At 36.5% G+C, this 21,000-nt stretch overlaps 2 protein-coding genes, 1 long non-coding RNA gene and 3 other non-coding genes across 6 annotated transcripts in view; 4 read left to right on the top strand and 2 right to left on the bottom strand.

The window, feature by feature from the left end:
• LOC133528567 (chromosome-associated kinesin KIF4) overlaps positions 1-8,104 on the top strand; it is a 30,990-nt gene extending 22,886 nt beyond the window's left edge. Inside the window, exons 19-20 of the mRNA XM_061865998.1 lie at positions 6,548-6,614; positions 7,950-8,104. Coding sequence (XP_061721982.1) covers positions 6,548-6,614 — 67 coding nt within the window. The 3' untranslated portion in view covers positions 7,950-8,104. The remainder of the gene's footprint in view (positions 1-6,547; positions 6,615-7,949) is intronic.
• On the top strand, positions 2-6,076 carry LOC133528568 (uncharacterized). Its single transcript, XR_009801020.1, has 2 exons — positions 2-546; positions 5,976-6,076. It is a non-coding gene; the product is annotated as an uncharacterized LOC133528568 (long non-coding RNA).
• Positions 8,105-9,797: 1,693 nt separating the features above from the next.
• LOC133528714 (5S ribosomal RNA) lies at positions 9,798-9,916 on the bottom strand. Its single transcript, XR_009801044.1, has one exon. It is a non-coding gene; the product is annotated as a 5S ribosomal RNA (ribosomal RNA).
• A 2,089-nt stretch (positions 9,917-12,005) lies between these two features.
• On the bottom strand, positions 12,006-12,124 carry LOC133528711 (5S ribosomal RNA). The gene has a single exon (XR_009801041.1). It is a non-coding gene; the product is annotated as a 5S ribosomal RNA (ribosomal RNA).
• Positions 12,125-14,771: 2,647 nt separating this feature from the next.
• Positions 14,772-14,890, top strand: LOC133528712 (5S ribosomal RNA). The gene has a single exon (XR_009801042.1). It is a non-coding gene; the product is annotated as a 5S ribosomal RNA (ribosomal RNA).
• Positions 14,891-18,217: 3,327 nt separating this feature from the next.
• Positions 18,218-21,000, top strand: part of LOC133528443 (putative epidermal cell surface receptor) — a 96,741-nt gene continuing 93,958 nt past the window's right edge. The window contains exon 1 of the mRNA XM_061865832.1: positions 18,218-18,987. The gene's annotated coding sequence lies outside the window, so the exon portion shown is untranslated. The remainder of the gene's footprint in view (positions 18,988-21,000) is intronic.

Genomic DNA, 21,000 nt, shown 5'->3' on the forward strand with positions numbered 1-21,000 from the left:
TAACAATTTTGAGTTTTGGGGACTATGCTCTTACTGATAGATAACCACAATATAGACGGATTTTCTGTGTACTTGACGACAATAACCTATGGTTCAAAAGTTAGAGGGGGATACATTTTTTTTTCTTTCGGAGCGTTTATCTCCGAATATATTCACTTTATCAAAAAATGTTTGTTGAAGACCCATATTAGTTTTGAGAGACCTTTCCAACGATATCCCACAGTAGGGTAGTAGCTAAAAAAAATTCACCCCCACTTTACGTGTAGGGGAGGTACCCTAAAAAAAATTAAATTTTTAGATTTTATTGTACGACTTTCTCGGCGTTATTGATTTATATATCCATGCCAATTTTCAGCTTTCTAGCACTAACGACCACGGAGCAAAGCCTCGGACAGACAGACAGACAGACAGACGGACATGGCGAAACTATAAGGGTTCCTAGTTGACAACGGAACCCTAAAAACGCATTTTTTTTATCGTAATATACCTTATAGAAATGGTTGTTAACTTAGTGGATACGTACTTTATTACGTCAAATTACGTTTGGTTTATGTTTAAATTAGGGCTCGCGGTCGTGTCCGTGATTCGTGAACCCGTAGCCGTGCGCCCGGTTTCGTGTTTCACGGCAACGGTTTTCTGGTCCGTTCCGCACGTGACATTCGGTTACGTGAAATTAGGGTACGTGAATCCGTGTAAATCCGTGTAGGCGTGATCACGGCTTCACGTATCTTAAGAACACGCCGGTTCGGTCCGCCCGCGACGTTGAGTGAAGATACGATGCGGTCTCTAAGAGCTACGAATAAAAATGTATCGTGAGTTTTTTATTCATAGCTCTTATTCCGTTTCATTACTTTTGAATTAAATTTATTTCCAATAGTAAGGCCTTTTAAATATTAATGAGTAATAAATGAAAAGAACCAAACAATAGTTACAATGAATAGCTACTTTAATAAGCGGGTTGCTAAAATAATACAACAACACTGTGTGTCAGGAGACCAACTGTGATGTCAGGAGTAACTAATGACAATGAATGTGAGTTCAAAATTCTAAACTGCCCCCTCCAGATTAAATAAAAAATACCACGAATTTGTAAAACAAAACATCGCGGTCATTTCTTTCAACTTCACGAACAAAATGTAAAGCTCACAGCTACTTATGCATATTGTTTGTTTCATTTTAAAGTCGCTCGCAAATCTTATTATCTTTATCTGCACGTGCAACAGCACTTCTTATCTACAAAAAAAAACCCCGGTATGTTGGCTTAGCTTGTTAGTCATACAATAAAACACTAACAATAATATGTCATTATTACCTTCAATCTAGAAATAAACAGTACTTTTTAATGTGCCGAAAGTCCGAAACTGATAAGAACTGCAGCTGCGTACTTTTTTTCCGTGGCTCCGTACATGTGTTTTTGTTGAATTTGTTTACCTGTATTATTAATTTGAATGCCTTGTTTATATTTAAGCTACGTTATATTCTTTGATAGTAGCAAGCTTTTACAAGTATGTTTCATTCATTTCATTAATACTTAAGGTGGTTCGACTAGGTTACCCAAAGCTTAAACCTCACTAGATGGCGACACAATTGCAAATTTTGAGTTTTAATTTTTTTGTGGAGTAGTCTTGGTATTTCTATACTGTAAATTATGTTTAGCGCACCCTTTAAATAAATATTGAACTATTACAACAAACATTGAACACTTCATTGTACAAAAACTACCCCTTAATGTCGACAGAATGTTTCTTGACTCTATTTCTAAGTATCACTCACACATTCAAACAGTCTTACTGGGATCCTTGTAGTAGACAATTTGGCACAGCGTGAGTAGGCTTCAATAGCGTTGCGGTATGTACGTGGAAATACATGCAAGAGGATGTGGGTTCGAGACTCATTAATTTTTTTTGTTATCAGTATTATCAAGTACCTATTATTAATAAATTATTTTATGAGAAATATGAGCGTTTTCCATAAAAATATTAAAAATCTGATTCTCACACATCATGATATTTTTGGGTTCTTCCAACTCAGAATCACTAGCATAATCAGTCCTCGTGCTAAAAAAACCCGAAAATTTGTATTGAAATTTTAGTTTTACATTGAAATTTCTTTCACACTAAAATGTGACGTAATGGTATGGATATTTTAGGATATCTTTTTTTAATGCTAGGGTGGAGAAGATTCTAAGTAGAATGAACCTAAGAAAGTCCAAATTTGTAAGTCAGAATTTCCGGAATTTTTTTCAAAAAAAAAACGCTCTTTTGTTCTAAAATTAAAGCAATCCCTTACTGCCCAGCCTTTAAAAAAGTAGGTACTATTTTACAGTAGAATTAAAACATTTTTTTTACGATACATTTAATTAAATTGCAGTGAGTTACAAAATTGCATGGCCTTCTATTTATAACCATTATAAAAAGAAATGAGATATTTACCATGTTTGTTTATATTATTGATTTCCCGATATTTTGACACAACTAGAAGTTTCACACAATGCCTAGAGATAGAAAATTATTTATTTATTTTATTTATTGTCAATTTCATTCAACGGATCACATCATATCCAATTTATGTGTTTATGTATTGCATTGTTTTCTACCTAGTTGGTTATTAAATTCTGTTACTGCAATAATCTTTATCTACATAAAATATACCAACGAAAGTTTAATAAAGTATATATTAAAATGAAGTACACAAAATCAGGAATTACATATGACAATATCATTCAAAATCGCCTCCTCTGGCTTTGACACAGGCCCTCAAACGACGAGGCCAGTCATCAATAGCGGCACGCACGATTGTCATGTCTAATTCCGTCACTGTCTTAACTATGGCCCGCTTGAGGGAGTTAAGATTTGTGTGGGGTTTAGCACAGGCTTTCTCCTCAATAACCTGCTATATGGCATAATCCAGGGGCTTAAGGTCCGGGCTGGAGGACGGCCAGTCTTCATGGGCAATAAAGTCAATTTTGTTCCTTCGAAACCAGGCTTGAGTTGTTTTTGCCTTATGTGCAGGAGCTGAGTCCTGTTCAAAGATCCATGGCTGGTTTTGAAATAGGGTGTGGCTTAAGGGCTTCACTATTGGTTCGAGAACGGTTTCCAGTTTCCGGTTTTCACACCTTTTTCACAGAAATGAATCTGTGTTAGCCCTGAGTATGACACACTCAAAATCATGTTTGGCGGGTGCCCACATTTGTGCAACGCAATAGGGTCGTTTCCATCTACAAATCTTAGGGCATAATTGTATCCCAAAAAATTCTTTTGGATTATAAGAACATGTTAAACTACTTTTAGGAGACCTGTAATGACCATATTTTTGTAAATATTGAATTTAAAATATCTTTTGGCACACGTCACGTGACCAAACTCGAAACGTCATTGAAGATTCTGGTGACGTCACAACTCTCGGATTGACACTGTTGACAGTTAGGCGATTAACAACAAATGACAAATATCAGTTGACAGTTCGTATCTTCTACGTGTGTATGTAGTTATGTGTCAAACCATAAACTGTGACGTCACACAATTTTCAAAGAGCGTTTTGGGCGCGAAAGCATCTGTCAAAATATATTTTGTTAATTTAACATATTTAAAGCCGTTTTTAGTATAAAAGCTGAATTTTAAGGCAACTTTTAGTTAATACAGAAAGTAATACAAGCGTTTCAAAAAATTGGAATACGATTCTCTTTTAGGCCCCAATTCATTATAGATACGACGAGATAAGCGTTTTGTGTGGTATATAATTATAGCTCACAAATCCACCACATTATGTCATTTTTAATTTTTTCGGTAGCATTTGTTTTAACGGAAATAAAGAGGTTGCAAATCGAGTACCAGAACTTCAGAACAGATATCATTTGATATTTACCAGTTGCTTTTCGGTGAAGGAAAACATCGTGAGGAAACTGGACTAATCCCAACAAGGCTTAGTTTTACCCTCTGGGTTGGAAGGTCAGATGGCAGTGGCTTTCGTAAAAACTAGTGCCTACGCCAAATCTTGGGATTAGTTGTCAAAGCGGACCCCAAGCTCCATTGAGCCGTGGCAATATGCTGGAACAACGCTAGGAAGAAATAAAGAAATCGAGTAACAGAACTTAGTAACCAACTAGGTATAATAGTTATGATGTAAATGTCCATATCATGTTGGAGTCATATATGTATTAGCCAACTAATTATTCAAGATCAATACACTTAGCTCCCTTAGGTATTCGCCTAAGTACAATCTCGGGCAAAATTGAGTTTTATAAAAGTGAACTAGTTTCTAGGTCATATTTTCTATGAATTGGTCATTTTTGTAGACTCCAAATTACAGTTACACTTTTCCTGGTTTTTCGCGGACCAGAATATCGATGATTTTTGTAACTTGATTTAGACGTTGCTTTCATTTTCAATCCAAAAACACATAAAATCACAATTCAGAACATGCGGCAGCGTTGTTTTCTATCAAGTACCTGAAGCACCAGGGCGGCTACCGGGAAAATCGAAATTCGTCAATTTCGGGCATTTTTCTCTGTCACTCTAATTACGTCTTAGTGAGAGTAAAAGAGAAAGATCCCCGCAACTTGCGAATTTAGGTTTTCGCGGTAGGCCCCCAGGTCCTGTCAAGTTTCAGCAGTGATGCCAGGTGAGCGGAAGAGAATTATCGTACTTGAGTGTCAATATTATTGTACCGTTGAAAAAAAATATCGTACGCCAATCAAAAAGGCAGCCCCTAAAAATGTCTAGCAAAATAAGCTTAAATTTCCAATTAATAATAAAAAAAGACAATTTTCGTAAATTGCGCAAAAAATCTGTTTATGTTTGTGTATTTTTGGGATAGACTCAAACGGTATATAGGAAATTGTGACATTTTAAACTTTAAACTTACACCAAGGAGCCGAACACCCAAAAGATACTAATTTTAGCCTATTTCTGAGAGAAAGTGTCATATTTTGCTTCAAATTACTAGACTTTTAAGGTGGCATCATCCAAGGGCTGAAATTATAGTACTTTAGTGTACGATAATGCTCTTTGGAACATTACGTCATACCGGGGCCCAAATTATCGTACATGTACGACAATTATCGTACGCCTGGTCACACTGAGTGTCAGTGTCGACAGAGTCAGCTAAAAACGCGTCAAACATCGCAACGTCGCGCCGATGGCCGTCCGAGGCGGGGTGGCAACGCCGCAATGTATTTGTACACGACATTTGTCACACACACATGAGTAAAATTTATAAAAATATAACGTTGATTATTGCATGATTTCTGTATGAAACAAAGTTTTTCTATTAATTTAGCGCAAATGAATATTCGAAAGTAGATGCGCAACTATTTATGCAATAATATTGTGTAATTAATTAATAAATAGCGATTGTTTTTTGTATGAAAATCGAACCACCTTAACAGAAAAAAATGTCTTCTCTTGCTTTAATAATGACAACCAGTAGCACAGCGTTGCTTAAGTTCATTATTATAATGATACTTACTAGGGAGTTTTACACCTTATATTTATATTAGTGCAATGCAACGAGCAGGTCGCTAGTTTTGACTAAAATCAATATCTGGTTATACAAAAAACAGAATAACCCCATAAATTATTTAAATATAACCATTATATTCAAATCGATGCAAAAAATACAATTTAAGTTTAATTCACTCTTAAATGTTTGTCCGACGAACGTCCCGTATTCTATATACTAAGCGGTAACTCAATTCAATAATACCTAGTCCTTATTTATTTTTCTCCCGGGCGTGTCGAACCTACGAAACGTGCGATAAGTACCTATCCAACGGAACCGAGCCCGAAGCTCCGCACACGAACGCAGGTACGGGCTACGTATCATGGCGTGTCACGGCGTGTCACGTGAATCCGGACGCGAACGCAGGTACGAAGTACGTACCTTGCCGTGTTCGTGAAATTCGTGATCTTAGTACCGCCGGGCTTAAGAACCCGTAGCTACGGATCGGCGTGTATCACGGATATCAGGAGCTCTAGTTTAAATCAGAATTTATTCATGACTCACATGTGAGTCACTGGCCCTGCGGAACTGTTTGAGCATGACCCATATGCTGCGTCGCTGGCCCTGAATAGGTTAATAGAGTATGCCTCCACTTTTGTCGTTATCGAATAGGAATCACAACGTTAGGCAAACAGCGTTGAGAAGGTTAAAACTAACCAATCTTAATTTGAAAACAAGCAAGTATAGATTTAGATGTTAATATTTAGATTTAATATATTGTCGAGTGCACAGAACACCAAATTCTTACGCATATTTTCTGCTTTTTAAAGGAGAAACGAGAAGTATTCATTTTACAAAAACTTGTCTGGGATTTGGCACATATTTAAAAAGAAGGATGTTGGCACCAAAAGTTTGCCCTCAGTAAGTGCATAGTTCTGCAAAGCATATTTGTAGAGTTAGCCTGTGAAATTAGAGCTTAGACCTAGGTAGAGCTTTTAGTGTAGTTTTATTTGTATTTATTGCTATGCGGAACTATGTATCTTGTATATTTTATAGATTTAAACTAAGTCGTAATAATATGCTAATGATCTCTTGTTTTCTTTTGCAGAAGTCACCCTAACTTAACGTTCGTAAAGAAAAGACAGAAGAGTTACTTTTTCCCTAACAACGAATAGGTAAGAAAAAACAAATTCGTTTGCATTATAGTAAATAGATTAGAAAATCAAATCAGTAGATAAATTTCGTTAGTGATGTGATATGATAAGGTATTGTATAATAAGTAGTTTTTTTTTTTTGTAACTGCAAAATGAACTGATTCTTTTGTCGCTGTCTATTTGTCTAAACTGAGGCGCGACGCGACAAAGCACTAAATAATAGTTATTTAAATCACCAATCAAAGCATTTATCGAAAAGTCAACTTTTGTCAGCGACGTGACGCGTATGACCTTAACAAACAGCAAAAATCTGTAGGATTACCGTTAAAAAGCTATGGCGCATGCCACACTGCAGGGGGATGTCGCTATTACAGTACGCAGATAGCTTTGTCTCGCTCAGAAAGGGGGGCGACGTGTAAATCTGATGCAGTGTGCCATGCGCCTAAGATATCAAATGTTATGGTAAATATTGGCGTCTAAGCAAATTTCCGAAGCATTAAGAAAGTAAGAAAAATTGCATCACGTACACCCAGTCACAAAATTGCATGGCCACTTTATGGGTGAATTTGGGCCACATGCTAAGGCCATTTCGTGACACTTTATTCTCACTATGCTTATTCTTTTATGTATGTCTATGTCTACTCTATTGAATGTTTGTATGTTTAGGAAAAAAAAATCTATTTCTAATTCACTCATAATGTGTCCATGCATTAGTAGTTCGCTGTAACTGTCGCTTTTTTTTATTTGCGGCTGTGATCTTTCGATACCCAGACTAGGCTCCATACCATCGTCAACATCGTTAATTGATCAATCGTCAACCTTATTGCAACAAGATAAGGTTCACCAATGCTAAATAAAGCCCCATTTAGACAGTTCAAGAACTTGCATGCGATTTTCGGTACATTGCAGTATTTGCTCTATCGACTGAATTTATTGTACTCTGTAGTTGGCAATGTATCGAATATAGGGAATACTACACGAAGCTCTGCGTAGGGGGCGCCACTACCACATTCTGAGGGTCCACTGCAAAACCTGTCTATCACTCTTGTATATTCGATCGATAAAGAGGCAGATAATTAAATTTAGATTTTCGCGCTTCCCGGTAAATTTCCCTCAGTAAACAAACCGCCTTAAGGCATCAATATTATATTTAATTATCTGTGAAACCTTGTCAAAAAAACTGTTTAAGTACACAGTAGTAGTCACAGTATGTATACTTAAGTTAGTCTATGGTTTAGGATAGGTGCTAGTGCTACACTCTGGCGGTAGAACAACGGCGAATTCTTGAAGCTGCTAAATGAGGCTTTAAGTGTGTTGTTTGTTCAACTTATTCACGTGTAAAATTTTCCTTTCCAGACTGACTTAATCCCCTGGATGCCGGATAGTATTTATAATCTATATAATTAATGTGTTTAAATATTTACAAATTTACATGTACGCTCCGCTGAATGACTATGTTGCATTGAATTGTGGAAATTAGGAGTTTATAACGAATAAATTGGTATTTATTACGTAGTTTTGTTTCATTTTAAGTTTGCATGTTAGTTTGGTGTTGAGGTTATTGCATGTATACTGAAGTAATTTGTAAACGCTATGTGTAATTATTTAGGCACAATTACTTGCTTTTAGTGACACTCCATAGTACAATTGAAATGCATTTGTGCGTTAACCTTTTGACCGCCATGTGTATTTTAAATATTAATAATAAAATAATAATAATTCAGCCTATATACGTCCCACTGCTGGGCACAGGCCTCCTCTAATGTGAATCATTTCATTCATCATTGAATCAATTTTCATTTTTGTATTATTTTAAATATTACATAATAATAAACTTTATTAGAATGTATTAAGGTCCATTGTATACTGTATAAGGTGTTTCATATATCATCGCCGTAGAGTGGTCGCGTAATAACTACACCTTATAAAACATAGTCCCCCGTCGCGTCTGTTTGTATGTATGTTCACGATAAACTACTGAACTTGTCTTCTTTATAAAGCAAAAAATAATATTAAAAAAAAACCGGCCAAGTGCGATTGGGACTCGGCCCACTGAGGGTTCCGTACTTTTTAGTATTTGTCTTAACTATCACGGTTCATGAGATCTGTATGTGACAGACGGTCGGATGGACGAACTAAAGACTTTCTGCCTCAAAAAAAGTAAAAAAAGCGGCCAAGTGCGAGTCGGACTCGCGCATGAAGGGTTCCGTACCATTTGAGACGTATTAAAAAACATCTACTTGCTAAATCTTGTTCAACATTTTACCACTTTGGACACACATTTTACCACTTTAGAAGTGTCTCTCGCGCAAACTATTCAGTTTAGAAAAAAATGATATTAGGAACCTACATATCATTTTTGAAGACCTATCCCACAGGTATGGGTTTGATGAAAAAATTTTTTTTTTAATTTTACGACGTATTAAAAAAACTACTCACTAGATCTCGTTCAAACCAATTTTCGCTGGAAGTTTGCATGGTAATGTATATCATATATTTTTTTTTGATTTTTTATTCTGTTATTTTAGAAGTTACGTGGGGGGGGGGGGGGGACACACATTTTTTCACTTTGGAAGTGTCTCTCGCGCAAACTATTCAGTTTAGAAAAAAATGATATTAGAAACCTAAATATCATTTTTGAAGACCTATCCATGGATACCCCACACGTATGGGTTTGATGAAAAAAATATTTTTTTTAAATATTATGACGTATTAAAAAAAAAACTACTTACTAGATCTCGTTCAAACCAATTTTCGGTGGAAGTTTGCATGACAATGTATATCATATATTTTTTTTAGTTTTTTCATTCTGTTATTTTAGAAGTTACGGGGGGGGGGACACACATTTTACCACTTTGAAAGTGTCTCTCGCGCAAACTATTCATTTTAGAAAAAAATGATATTAGAAACCTCAATATCATTTTTGAAGACCTATCCATAGATACCCCACACGTATGGGTTTGATGAAAAAAGATTTTTTGAGTTTCAGTTCTAAGTATGGGGAACCCCCAAAATTTATTGTTCTTTTTCTATTTTTGTGTGAACATCTTAATGCGGTTCATAGAATACATCCACTTACTAAGTTTGAACAGTATAGCTCTTATAGTTTCGGAAAAAAGTGGCTGTGACAGAATCGGACAGACAGACGGACATGACGAATCTATAAGGGTTCCGTTTTTTGCCATTTGGCTACGGAACCCTAAAAACCAACGACACGAGGTGTTCCCAGGCGGTCACCCATCCAAGTACTGACCTCGCCCGACGTTGCTTAACTTCGGTGATCGGACGAGAACCGGTGTATTCAACGTGGTATGGACGTTGGCAAATGGAAGTGATAAATTTGTTATTTGGCTAGACATTCCTAATATTTCTATTATTAATGGTCCTTGCTCCAACCATGTCTGAATGGACACTTGAACAGACATTAACATGACTCGGCACTCCATACTGAAATCTTTAAACCACACGTGCTGTTTTTAAACTGTTACTGTTTTCTTTTTTTTATTTGCATATTAAATACCATGTCTGTTTGACTGGTAAAAAATGCCTTTTGGTAATAAGTTCTCCATTTCTAAATTTTTCTGTTTGTACAATATATGTAGTTTAAATCAATAAGTATTTAACAACCGCTATGCCTTGAGCCGACCATATTAATTGGATAATTTAACAATTACTAGATCGGCAGTAAAAAAAAAATTGGTTAAACCTTATATATTAAATTTGAGTTCAGTGCCATCTAGCGGCATTTACTGGCACTGCCAATAAAGGCGGAAATATCACTACCTAAACAATACGTTGACAATTATGTACAGTATGTAGTTCGTGACAGAGATGGCGCTTTAGTATAAACAAACTGTTTTTTCATGTCCACTTCTGAATTATATTTATTTTTATTAGCTATTAAATTAATAATAATCTTAACTTTTCAATAATTTTTATTACTATTGACGATATGAATGATTACGAACGCGTATTTGTTTCCCGCATAGAAAATGTATGGCGTTAGCGAAGCGAAGCACGGACTTTATTATTGATACAAGTTTATCTTATATCTAAAGGTTGACTAGCAGGGAATGTGTTTTTTTTTAAATATTTGTAATACCTATTTGATTATCGCACTTACATATCCACACGCCGGCCGCACCGGTTGTGTGAGCGAGACAACGATATGCACGTATATACTTAGCGATATTCCGCCAACTCGCATAAGGGGTACCTAACACTGAATAGTTATATATTATTTATTGCTATCGGACGACGTCTACGTTAGGTGGTAAGCGTAACAAAAATTACATACAGTTGCCATCAGTGGCGTCCAGTCCGTGTCCTTACGACTTATGAGACATGATTGTATGCATTGTAACTGCCAAGTAAGTGCAAATTACATAAATATATACGCGAAGTGGTTGGCTCAAGTGTCAATTTTTATGGGACAAAATATATAAAAAATGTGCCCCGGTTTCTCAGCTACAGAATTGGCGCTGTAGCTGTACTTACCATATGTTTTGTGGTCATTGAGTAAAGTAAGTATATAGGGCTATCACCTGGAGAGTTAAAGTCAAGCATGAAAATTACTTGTTTTTATTTAGAATTTAGAAAAAAGGTACCTAAACTATCTTATCACGTCTATTTATTGAAAAATGCTTTTTATAATTAGTAACTATTATGAAAGGAAAATAATGTAAATATATGATTTATAATTTATATTAAACATTTGCCCTGAGTTTATATTTCAAAAGCGTTTTTGTCAATAATAAAAAGATACGCCATTATTGCTTATCTTCTTTCTAAAGCTAAAATTTATAAATTAAAAAACGAACGATACCGATAGCAAGTTCAACTAACCACCAAACATAAGATGGACCAAAAAGTTTCTTCAAGGTTTTTAATTTTTTTAGCGGTGGCTCGCTTTCCTTACAAAAAATAATTAGGTTTTATGAAGTCATTACATACTATTACTACATAAATATGTGCGCATCTATATATGTACTTTCGAATATTCGTTTGCGTTAAATTGATAGAAAAACTTTTTATGATACAGAAATCACGCAAAAAAACGTTACATTTCTTAATAATGTGTTCGTTTCATTTGTGTAATAATGTCCTATAATATTTATTTATTATTATCAATGTAACAATTAAATAACGACTGGCGATACCTAGAACAGTGGTTTGCGTAATGAACAATACCGTACAGCCCCATCTTCATTAGCAATGAGACACGAACTAATCTTAGACTTTCTGCCTCTTAACCTTTCGTATGCGCCTGTCAAAAATGTGCCATTTATATGTATAGCAACCATGACATCTTCATGTTTAAAAAGTTGAATTTGGTTGAAGCAGATCTGCTCCTAAGCATGCCAGAGGTGAACTTAAAAAAAAAAGCACATTTTTAGGGCTAAAATAGCAAAAAGCCAACGACACGAGGTGTTCCCAGGCGGTCACCCATCCAAGTACTGACCTCGCCCGACGTTGCTTAACTTCGGTGATCGGACGAGAACCGGTGTATTCAACGTGGTATGGACGTTGGCAAATGGAAGTGATAAATTTGTGATTGGTTGGCTAAACATTCCTAATATTTCTATTTTTTATGGTCCCTGCACCAATCACGTCTGAATGGACACTGGGACAGACATGACTCGGCAGGACTGAAGTTACACGTGTTGTTTTGAAACTGTTACTGTTTTCTTTATTTTATTTGCATATTTAATACAATATGTCTCTGTATTTTGACAATAAGTTCGCCATTTGTATATTTTTCTTTCTTTGGTAATATAGTTTGAGTAAATAATTATTTAACAACCGCAATGTCTTGAACCGACCATATTAATTGGGTAATTTAACAATAACTAGATAGGTAATAATGAAGATTTGGTTTTTAAATCTTATATTTTGCAATCTGAGTTCGGTGCCATCTAGCGTCATTTACTGGTATTGCCAATGAAGGCGGGAATATCATTACCTCAACAACATTTTGATAAGTATGTAGTTCATGACAGAGATGGCGCTTTAGTGTAAACAACTGTTTTTGCATGTTTAGCTTACCTCTTCTGAATTATAATTATTTTAGGTAATAAATTAATAGTAATTTTGACTATTCAATTATTTAAACTTTATTGCACAAAAGAAAAACTTAATGTATAAAGGGCGAACATAATGCCATCAGGCATTCTACATATACCACTCAAACTTCATGCAAAGCAGAAAAAGATTGTAGACGGTGCATTTAAACTAAAGAAATCGTGATTGAAAGAATCAGTCTAATACACATATATTATTATTTTTTATACTACATCGGTGGCAAACAAGCATACAGCCCGCATGATGGTAAGCAGTCTCCGTAGCCTATGTACGCCTGCAACTCCAGAGGAGTTACATGCGCGTTGCCGACCCTAAACCCCCACCCCCCTCGTTGAGCTCTGGTAACCTTACTCACCGGCAGGAACACAATACTATGAGTAGGGTCTAGTGTTATTTGGCTGCGGTTTTCTGTAAGGTGGAGGTACTTCCCCAGTTGCGCTCTGCTCTAGATCTAGAATGACATCCACTGGCTGTACCCTACCACACAAAGCGAGATGACATTTACAATGCCCATACCTCTCTTGTGGACGTAGTTTAAGGACGTACCCGGGTCCAAAGGGTATATTAATTATATTTATTTTCACCATATGTTAGCATTTAGATGAGACAATCATCCTTTTTAACTTAGTGATATCACCACTATCCCCTTATACACGGTGTAACATGAAGAACCCGAAAGATTTTAACCACGCACTTCTGAGGCCAAAAGAAAAAAATATATATATGAGGTTAAGCAAATTTCGCCAATATATTTTTTTGTTTTTCAGATTGTCGAATGTCTTTGTACATAAAAAGTTAATGCTATGGTAAAACTAGCATTGAAAACGAATTTACGATTTTATTGTAAAACCTAGTATTTGCAAAGGTTACTTGTCACTTTTTGACATCTATCAATAAGGATATTTAGACTACGCCCCATATGGCATCATCGCTATCAAAAAGGCGTTTTCCACTAAGTTACAATAAGATGTTTTTTTTATTGGTATTAATTCTGAAACTAGGCGAAATCCAGAAAAGTTTACTGATAAGACATTTTAGTCTCTAAATGTTAACAGGAATACACTATGTAAATCTTTCAGTTTCCTCATGTTACACCGTGTATATCAAAAATGATAAAATACTTAACCTTGCTACATACACTATATGTAGTATATTTCATGTTTCCTGCATAGAAAATGTAATATGCCGTTGGCGAATCGAAGTGCGTATGTAACACTAGACCCTACTCATAGTGTTGTGTTCCTGCCGGTGAGTAAGGTTGCCAGAGCTCAACGAGGGGTGGGGGGGGTTTAGGGTCGGCAACGCGCATGTAACTCCTCCGGAGTTGCAGGTGTACATAGGCTACCGAGACTGCTTACTATCAGGTGGGCCGTATGCTTGTTTGCCACCGATGTAGTATAAAAAAATTACATAACATATTTTATTGTAAAAAAAAACAGACTATTATTTGATACAAATTTATCTTATACCGAAAGGTTGACTAGCTGGGAATGTGTTTATTTTTTATGTATTTGTAATACCTATATGGCTATCGCACTTACATATGTAGATCCACACGCCGTCCGCTCGGGTTGTGTGAGCGAGACAACGATATGCACGTATATAGCGATATCCCGCCAACTGGCATAAGGGGTACGCAACACTGAATATTTTAATATTCTTTATTCCTATCAGACGACGTCTGCATAGGTGTAAGCTATGAGCGTAACAAAAACTACGTACAGTTGTCATCAGTCAGATACATCGGAGCGGCCAATGTGCTCACAAATATATATGTGACTGAATACGCCTCTATTGTCAAGGCGTTAGAGTGCGTGTTCATATATTTTTAGCACCTCGGCCGTTCCGTTATATTATATCTAATACAACGATAGCGACTATACCTCAACTTCGAAACAATTTTTTAATGGTGGTCGCCAATCGTCCTTGGATGGATGACCGCCTAGGATTATTGATTAAAAATTCCGATTTTATTATAGGTACTTCATACAGTGCCTTCATATAGCTTATCTTCTGATGGTTATTTATTATTACAGTTGTTTATTGACACCACTCCCTTAATAAAACCTCAGGATCAGAAACTTGGCACAAAAGATTGCCAACGTCCATACCACGTTGAATACACCGGTTCTCGTCCGATCACCGAAGTTAAGCAACGTCGGGCGAGGTCAGTACTTGGATGGGTGACCGCCTGGGAACACCTCGTGTCGTTGGCTTTTTTTTTAAGCCGACCTGAAACAACGGGATTTTTGCTTTTTATGACAAATAACCGCTAAAAATAGTTTTTCTCCATTTGTTAAAATGTTGTACATGGCGTCCAAATCACAAATGTAATGTGTATGTGTTTTTTCCTTCCAACTTTTCTTAGTAAAATAAGTGAGGCATATAAGGGCCCATCTTAATTTAAAATTCTTTTTAAATCTCTCGTTGCTCGTTGTATCTGCTACTTCTATGTGTTCGTGATGTGTTGAACAAATCATACTACTTAGTGTAACTGCTAGTGTTGAATGCTGGGCTGGAATAGCCAAATAAATGCGCCGTAAACAGACGCCTAGCATACAGAATCCGCAAAAATAAACGCAAACATCAAAACGTTCAGACACAGATAATTTCTTTCTTATTCCGTTCTCAAAATTTCGTTACGATTGGTTAAGTTTTGGAGGAGGAAAATCTCGAGAACGATACCACCTCGATTTTGGAGATTTTTACGCGGGATTTTTCGCCTAAGCTGCAGTTGTCCTTATCGTACTAATTTTATGAGCCGTCTCAGCTGGTATTTCCTCCTAACTACTGAAGCAACTACTCCCTTCAGGATTTCAATACAATAACGACGTTAATATTTTTTCTTCTTCTTCCTCGCGTTGTCCCGGCATTTGGTCCGCTTGGCAACTAATCCCGAGAATCGGTGCAGACACTAGTTTTTACGAAAGCGACTGCCATTTGACCTTTCAACCCAGAGGGTAAACTAGGCCTTATTAGGATTAGCCCGGTTTCCTCACGATGTTTTCCTTCATCGAAAAGCAACTTCTAAATATCAAATGATATTTCGTACATAAGTTCCGAAAAACTCATTGGTAAGCCGGGGTTTGAACCCGCGACCTCCGGATTGCAAGTCGCACGCTCTTACCGCTAGGCCACCAGCGCTTCATATTTTTCATAAAATTGGCGTTGGTGTTGGTTAATCGATAGATCGAGTTAAAATTCCTTAACAGATTACAATCATGAATGTTTACAAGCAACCATTAAGTGTTCATCTTAAAAATGGCACATGATTGTTTCCGAATGCTTTACGCATTTGCATCGGTTACTTTACTAAACATTGTTGAAACAATTCATAAACGGCATGGCATGTGCTTATGTTGTGGTTTACCGTGTAGTGTTTCAAGCATTGATCTTTTTGAAAGCTAACAATATTCTTTTAAAAGGAGTCCTGAGAATTTGATATGGTTTGTGACCATTCCGGGTATAGAAATTGATCCGAAATCCGAATCTCATTTCGTCAAATTTACTTGCAATATTTTCTGTTAGTAGAGTTAGGTACTCCTCAAATGCAATACAAAAATGTATTATTGGCTATTGCACACTTAATAAAAAGACATAGAACACCGGCTAAAAGCAACAAAAAGCCAGTTCTTCTCGCTAAACGGAGGAATAAAAATAATGAATATGGTAATGATTTAGCATTCCCTTACTTTGAATTTTGCGGATGTATGCCAGTTTCCTCGCGGTATTTTTCTTCACGGAAAAAAGGTACAAAAATTATATTCTGTCTTCTTATTTTATTATTATATTACTATCACAAACAAACGAACAACCATAAGTCTACCTACCTCGCATGCTATTTTATTGTCATAGATTACTATTTTAGTTTTTTGTTTTAGGTTGCCATTTTTAGGTGGTCTTTCGAGCGGGATTTTAATTACGGCCTTCTTAGATATTTTGTTATTTGACTTGTAACATATTGTATACAGCCTCCTGAGACCCCGTTGCATTTTTTTAAATTGAATAACAAAGAGTTCGAAATTCAAAAACAAAACAACTTCTTCTGGGTCTCAGGAGGATAGAGTTAGAGTCGGTAATCCGTTTGGATGGACCTTCAAGATAGTTCTAACGCTAAGAACGGTTCAATATCTTGTTTTGCGTAAAACCTAATAATTGCTTTGTATTTGTAATAAAGTCTCCTTTGAGCAAAATATCCTATGTCTTATATTTAAGGTACTTTCCCTTGATGTCCCATAGTCTTGGGACGCCCTGTATAGTGGTGCGCCATCGCCAGGCAGTCGCGCCAAAACGCGCTAGACATGCTAGGTGGAGCAGCACCTAGCGTGTAGTATGCAGAGGGCTTACCGCGAACCACGTCTGACGTGTTACCTCCCTGTCACACTTACGTACGAATTTACAAGTGCGACAGAGAGGTAACACGTCGAACGTGGTTCACGGTAGGCCCTCTGGTATTGCGGGCATTTTTAAGTGTTAGGAGAATTCAATTATTTTACGATACGCGGACACTTTATGGCGTCAGCCTCATTTGAATTTTGTCTAACATTTTCAATTACTTTAAACAGGAATAATTATTTACGTTTATGGTCCTTCGAACATCGGGCAACAAAGGAGAATAAATAAAAATATTCTGACAGTCTTACATTTACATCGGATATGTTTTAAGATTCTAAATATAATTCTCTTATCTAATATTTGGGTCAGGTGCATATGACACGACACCAAAGTTTTATTTTTTGCGCAAGTCTTCCTAATATCTTCTAAAAAGATCACCTTAAATGTACCTATGATCTGATACTTTGACCATTTAGGTGTTCCTTCCAGCCGGATACCATCCGGTATTTCATTTCAACAGAATAAATCAAAGCTTCCCAACGATCAATACGAATTCCAAGATGTGCATTCTATGTCACGGGTACTTTTTTTTTGCGTCAGTCCTTTAAAAGCCTACCTTGACCGATTGCGAACATCCTGCCCAGCGTCATCGAACGCGATGTGAGTCAAACGAAAGCCCCAAACAATATTACCAATGGTTTTCGCATAGAGGTCGATGGCAAAGTTGACTTTAACCAGTCGTATGTCATATGTGGAAGTGAGAAAGAGAAAGTGTCATACCTTAGGGAGGAACAAAATTAGTCGTGACGTCATAGTGAGAATTCTCTGTGCATAGAACTAGTATCTAATCTGTACTTTAACTTAATATTTGATGCTTTACTATAGAAGTATAAGTGGCTAAGTAGTGGTTCTGGAAAATTTGTCCTTTACACAATTGTATTGTTTAAAATTAAATCACAAAATGATCTTAAAACTGCTAAGTAGTTGCCGCACTGCTACACCAGGAATTCAGTTCGGGGAATTCTGAGAAAAAAATAACACTTGAAATACAATGGACGCTGAGAGGAACCATAAAACAATTAGATTCTATAGTTTAGGTTTATTTGCCGCTATTCAATCTGCTCCATTACCTTGTTGTTTTCTTACTCCTTAGAGATAGTTGAGTTGTATTTTTAAACATTTAATTGTTATGTATTTAGCGAATGACAGAGTGAGAGAGAATGAGATGTTTTAAATTAAAGAGAGATTAGAGGCTAGAGATTCCTTGACATTGTATGTGTTAACTATTAACAAGTTTGCAAAAATATTATGATGTATTGATGACTCATATTTTTTCCACTATCTATGATTTAAGTAACTATTTAGGGAAGAAGGGGTCATTAGACTTCCCCAAATTAGGCGATATCAAATTATTAAAAAAAACGTAGTTCATTTTAAACATGTTCGATAATTTCCAAAGAAGAAAAGGTGCCGATTCTGTCATTACCTCGCAGTGAACTTAGCCATACGGCCCATACGGTTATGGCGACAGCTAGTAGGTATCTAGCATATAGACTAGATAAAATATATGTATATATATACATGATAACTGAACTGAAGTGTGCCAAGAAATGCATGCGCGCAATCAAATTGCTGGAATCGGATCTCTACAGCACACTTTAGCAGCTCTATGGGCCTACTCGGACTCTCCTCCTTGTCCGTCCCCTTGCTTGCTTTAACCTCTTTCTCACCTTCCAATCGAGTATTCATAGTACCGCTCACACCTGCGTTTCGCCACGAGTCGAGGAAAGGCTCGCTTTCGATGTTTACGGGGAGAAATCTCTGCCCGAGACCGGTCGCGCCAGTCTCGCGGCCCGCGCCGTCCTCGCACCACGCACACCGCCGCGGCCAACGTTCCCCGAACTTCCCCCCCTATTCCCGGTAGTGCAGTGTTTTGTTTGTGAGTGAACCAGGATTTTTAAAGTGTGTTTTTGCTCGGGTACGTTCCATTTTGTTTTGTTTTTAGGGACGCCACCGGCATCTAACCTGATTCCTCGCAGCGTTAGTGAAGCTAAGTTTAATTGACTCGTGTTAAAGGTTTGTGGATGGACCGTGTTTGAGTTGTGTTGCGAGTTAGGGAGCCGTTAGTTTGAAAGGTTTTGGTAAAAAAGTTCGGTCGATGCGAGCCGCAGTATAATAGAGTTCAACGCTTCACTTTGCCTCAATATTACAATAGTACAAACAAACGTCATCGTCATTAATAGGTTGATAGTTTTACATATTTTGGCGTATATGAATAACATCATGTTTTGATCGTTTTCCATGCATGTGTAGCTTTTCTTTTATAATATTTGTAGTAATTTAGGTAACTCTTCCTTAGAATTTGGGAAGGTACTCGTACCATGAAAATATTAAGGTGCGAGGTAGAGTTAAATTACTGCTCATTTAATTTTACTTACTCGAAATAATGTTTTAGAGTACTATTTATATATTTATATCATTCTTAAAAGTTATTATCTTCTATGATAGCAAACCTTCACTATTTGGAGAGATTAAAAGAGACAAATTTTTGTGATAATTTATTACGATATAGGTATTATATGTAAAAATGCTATTGCCCCCTGCATACTCTTCACTCTAAAAGTGGGTGCAATGACCGACTTAAAATATAAACAAAGCAATTACATAATGAGGTTGTACATAATACGTTTTTGTAATGAATTTGTGACAATATATACCCCTAAATGTCTCAAATAATATATATATTATTTATTTTTATAAATAAGACTGCCTGTTCTTTACTTCTGCTTTTAAATATTCATGATCGGTACTTATTTTCTTTTATTGAGGCGTGTAACGAAAGTAGTTATCGTAATTGTAACTAGTAATGTGTAGGTATATACAAAAGTAATTTTGCAAATAATTAATTGAATAAGAAAAGGTAAGACTAAGAAACATTAATCAACTTGCTTCGAGAGATATTAACCACCTTCAATTCAAACCCACATAAATCCATATGAAGATATCGAGGATTCTAAAAGGCTAAGGACATTTAACCACCAGGGTTATTACCTGAGGCTTGGCACTTTAAAGATACACCAACACAGCTTTCTCAATTTATAATCTGACGTCAGCTTCAGCTTACTCAAATAGCCCACGTTTGGGATGTTGATGATGTTGCATTTAAAACATAATATGGTCTAAGCGAACTCCCAAAAGAGCAGCGGAATCCCTCTTGCTAATAATAATAATAAATTAATAATACACAAATTGACTAAGTCCCACGGTAAGCCAAGAAACCTTGTGTTGTGGGTACTCAGACAACGATATATATAATATACAAATACTTAAATACATAGAAAACATCCATGACATGGGAACAAATATCTGTGCTCATCACACAAATAAATGCCCTCACCGGGATTCGAACTCAGGACCATCGGCTTCATAGTCAGGCTACCCACTAGGCCAGGTCGGTCGTTAATTTGCCAAATTATCCTTATTACTATATACCGGCATACCGGCAGATCAGGACCTGACAACTGTTCATAAGTAGAGGCCACATGGCAGACTGACCCTCCGTCTATAATTCCTGAATAATCAAGCTACTAACACGACTAAGGGCTTGTGCACAAATCACGCTTTTTGACCCCCTCCTTCCTCCTCCCCTTAGTGATACTTGGTAAGGCTCTTGGCTACCCCCCCTTCCTCCACATAAGTAAGTAAATATTCTTTATTGCACCAACAATTATACATTTTACATACATGTAAAACTACAAATGAATTTTAAAGGAAAATAGAACCAGGTGACAACAGGCGGTCTTATCGCTAAAAAGCGATCTCTTCCAGACAACCTTTAGGTAACCTCACGTATATTGTTTGTTTTATTTTTTTAATTCTACCTAATTTTAGATAAACTGTAAATACTGTTTAATTTCCTATTTTAGTTTAGTTATGAGTGTGATGTATATTTATTATACGTGCTACAAAATTTTGTAAAATAGACTGGCTA

This window comes from Cydia pomonella, chromosome 19 (genome assembly GCF_033807575.1).
Source record: "Cydia pomonella isolate Wapato2018A chromosome 19, ilCydPomo1, whole genome shotgun sequence".
In the NCBI taxonomy this organism is placed as follows: Eukaryota; Metazoa; Arthropoda; class Insecta; order Lepidoptera; family Tortricidae; genus Cydia; species Cydia pomonella.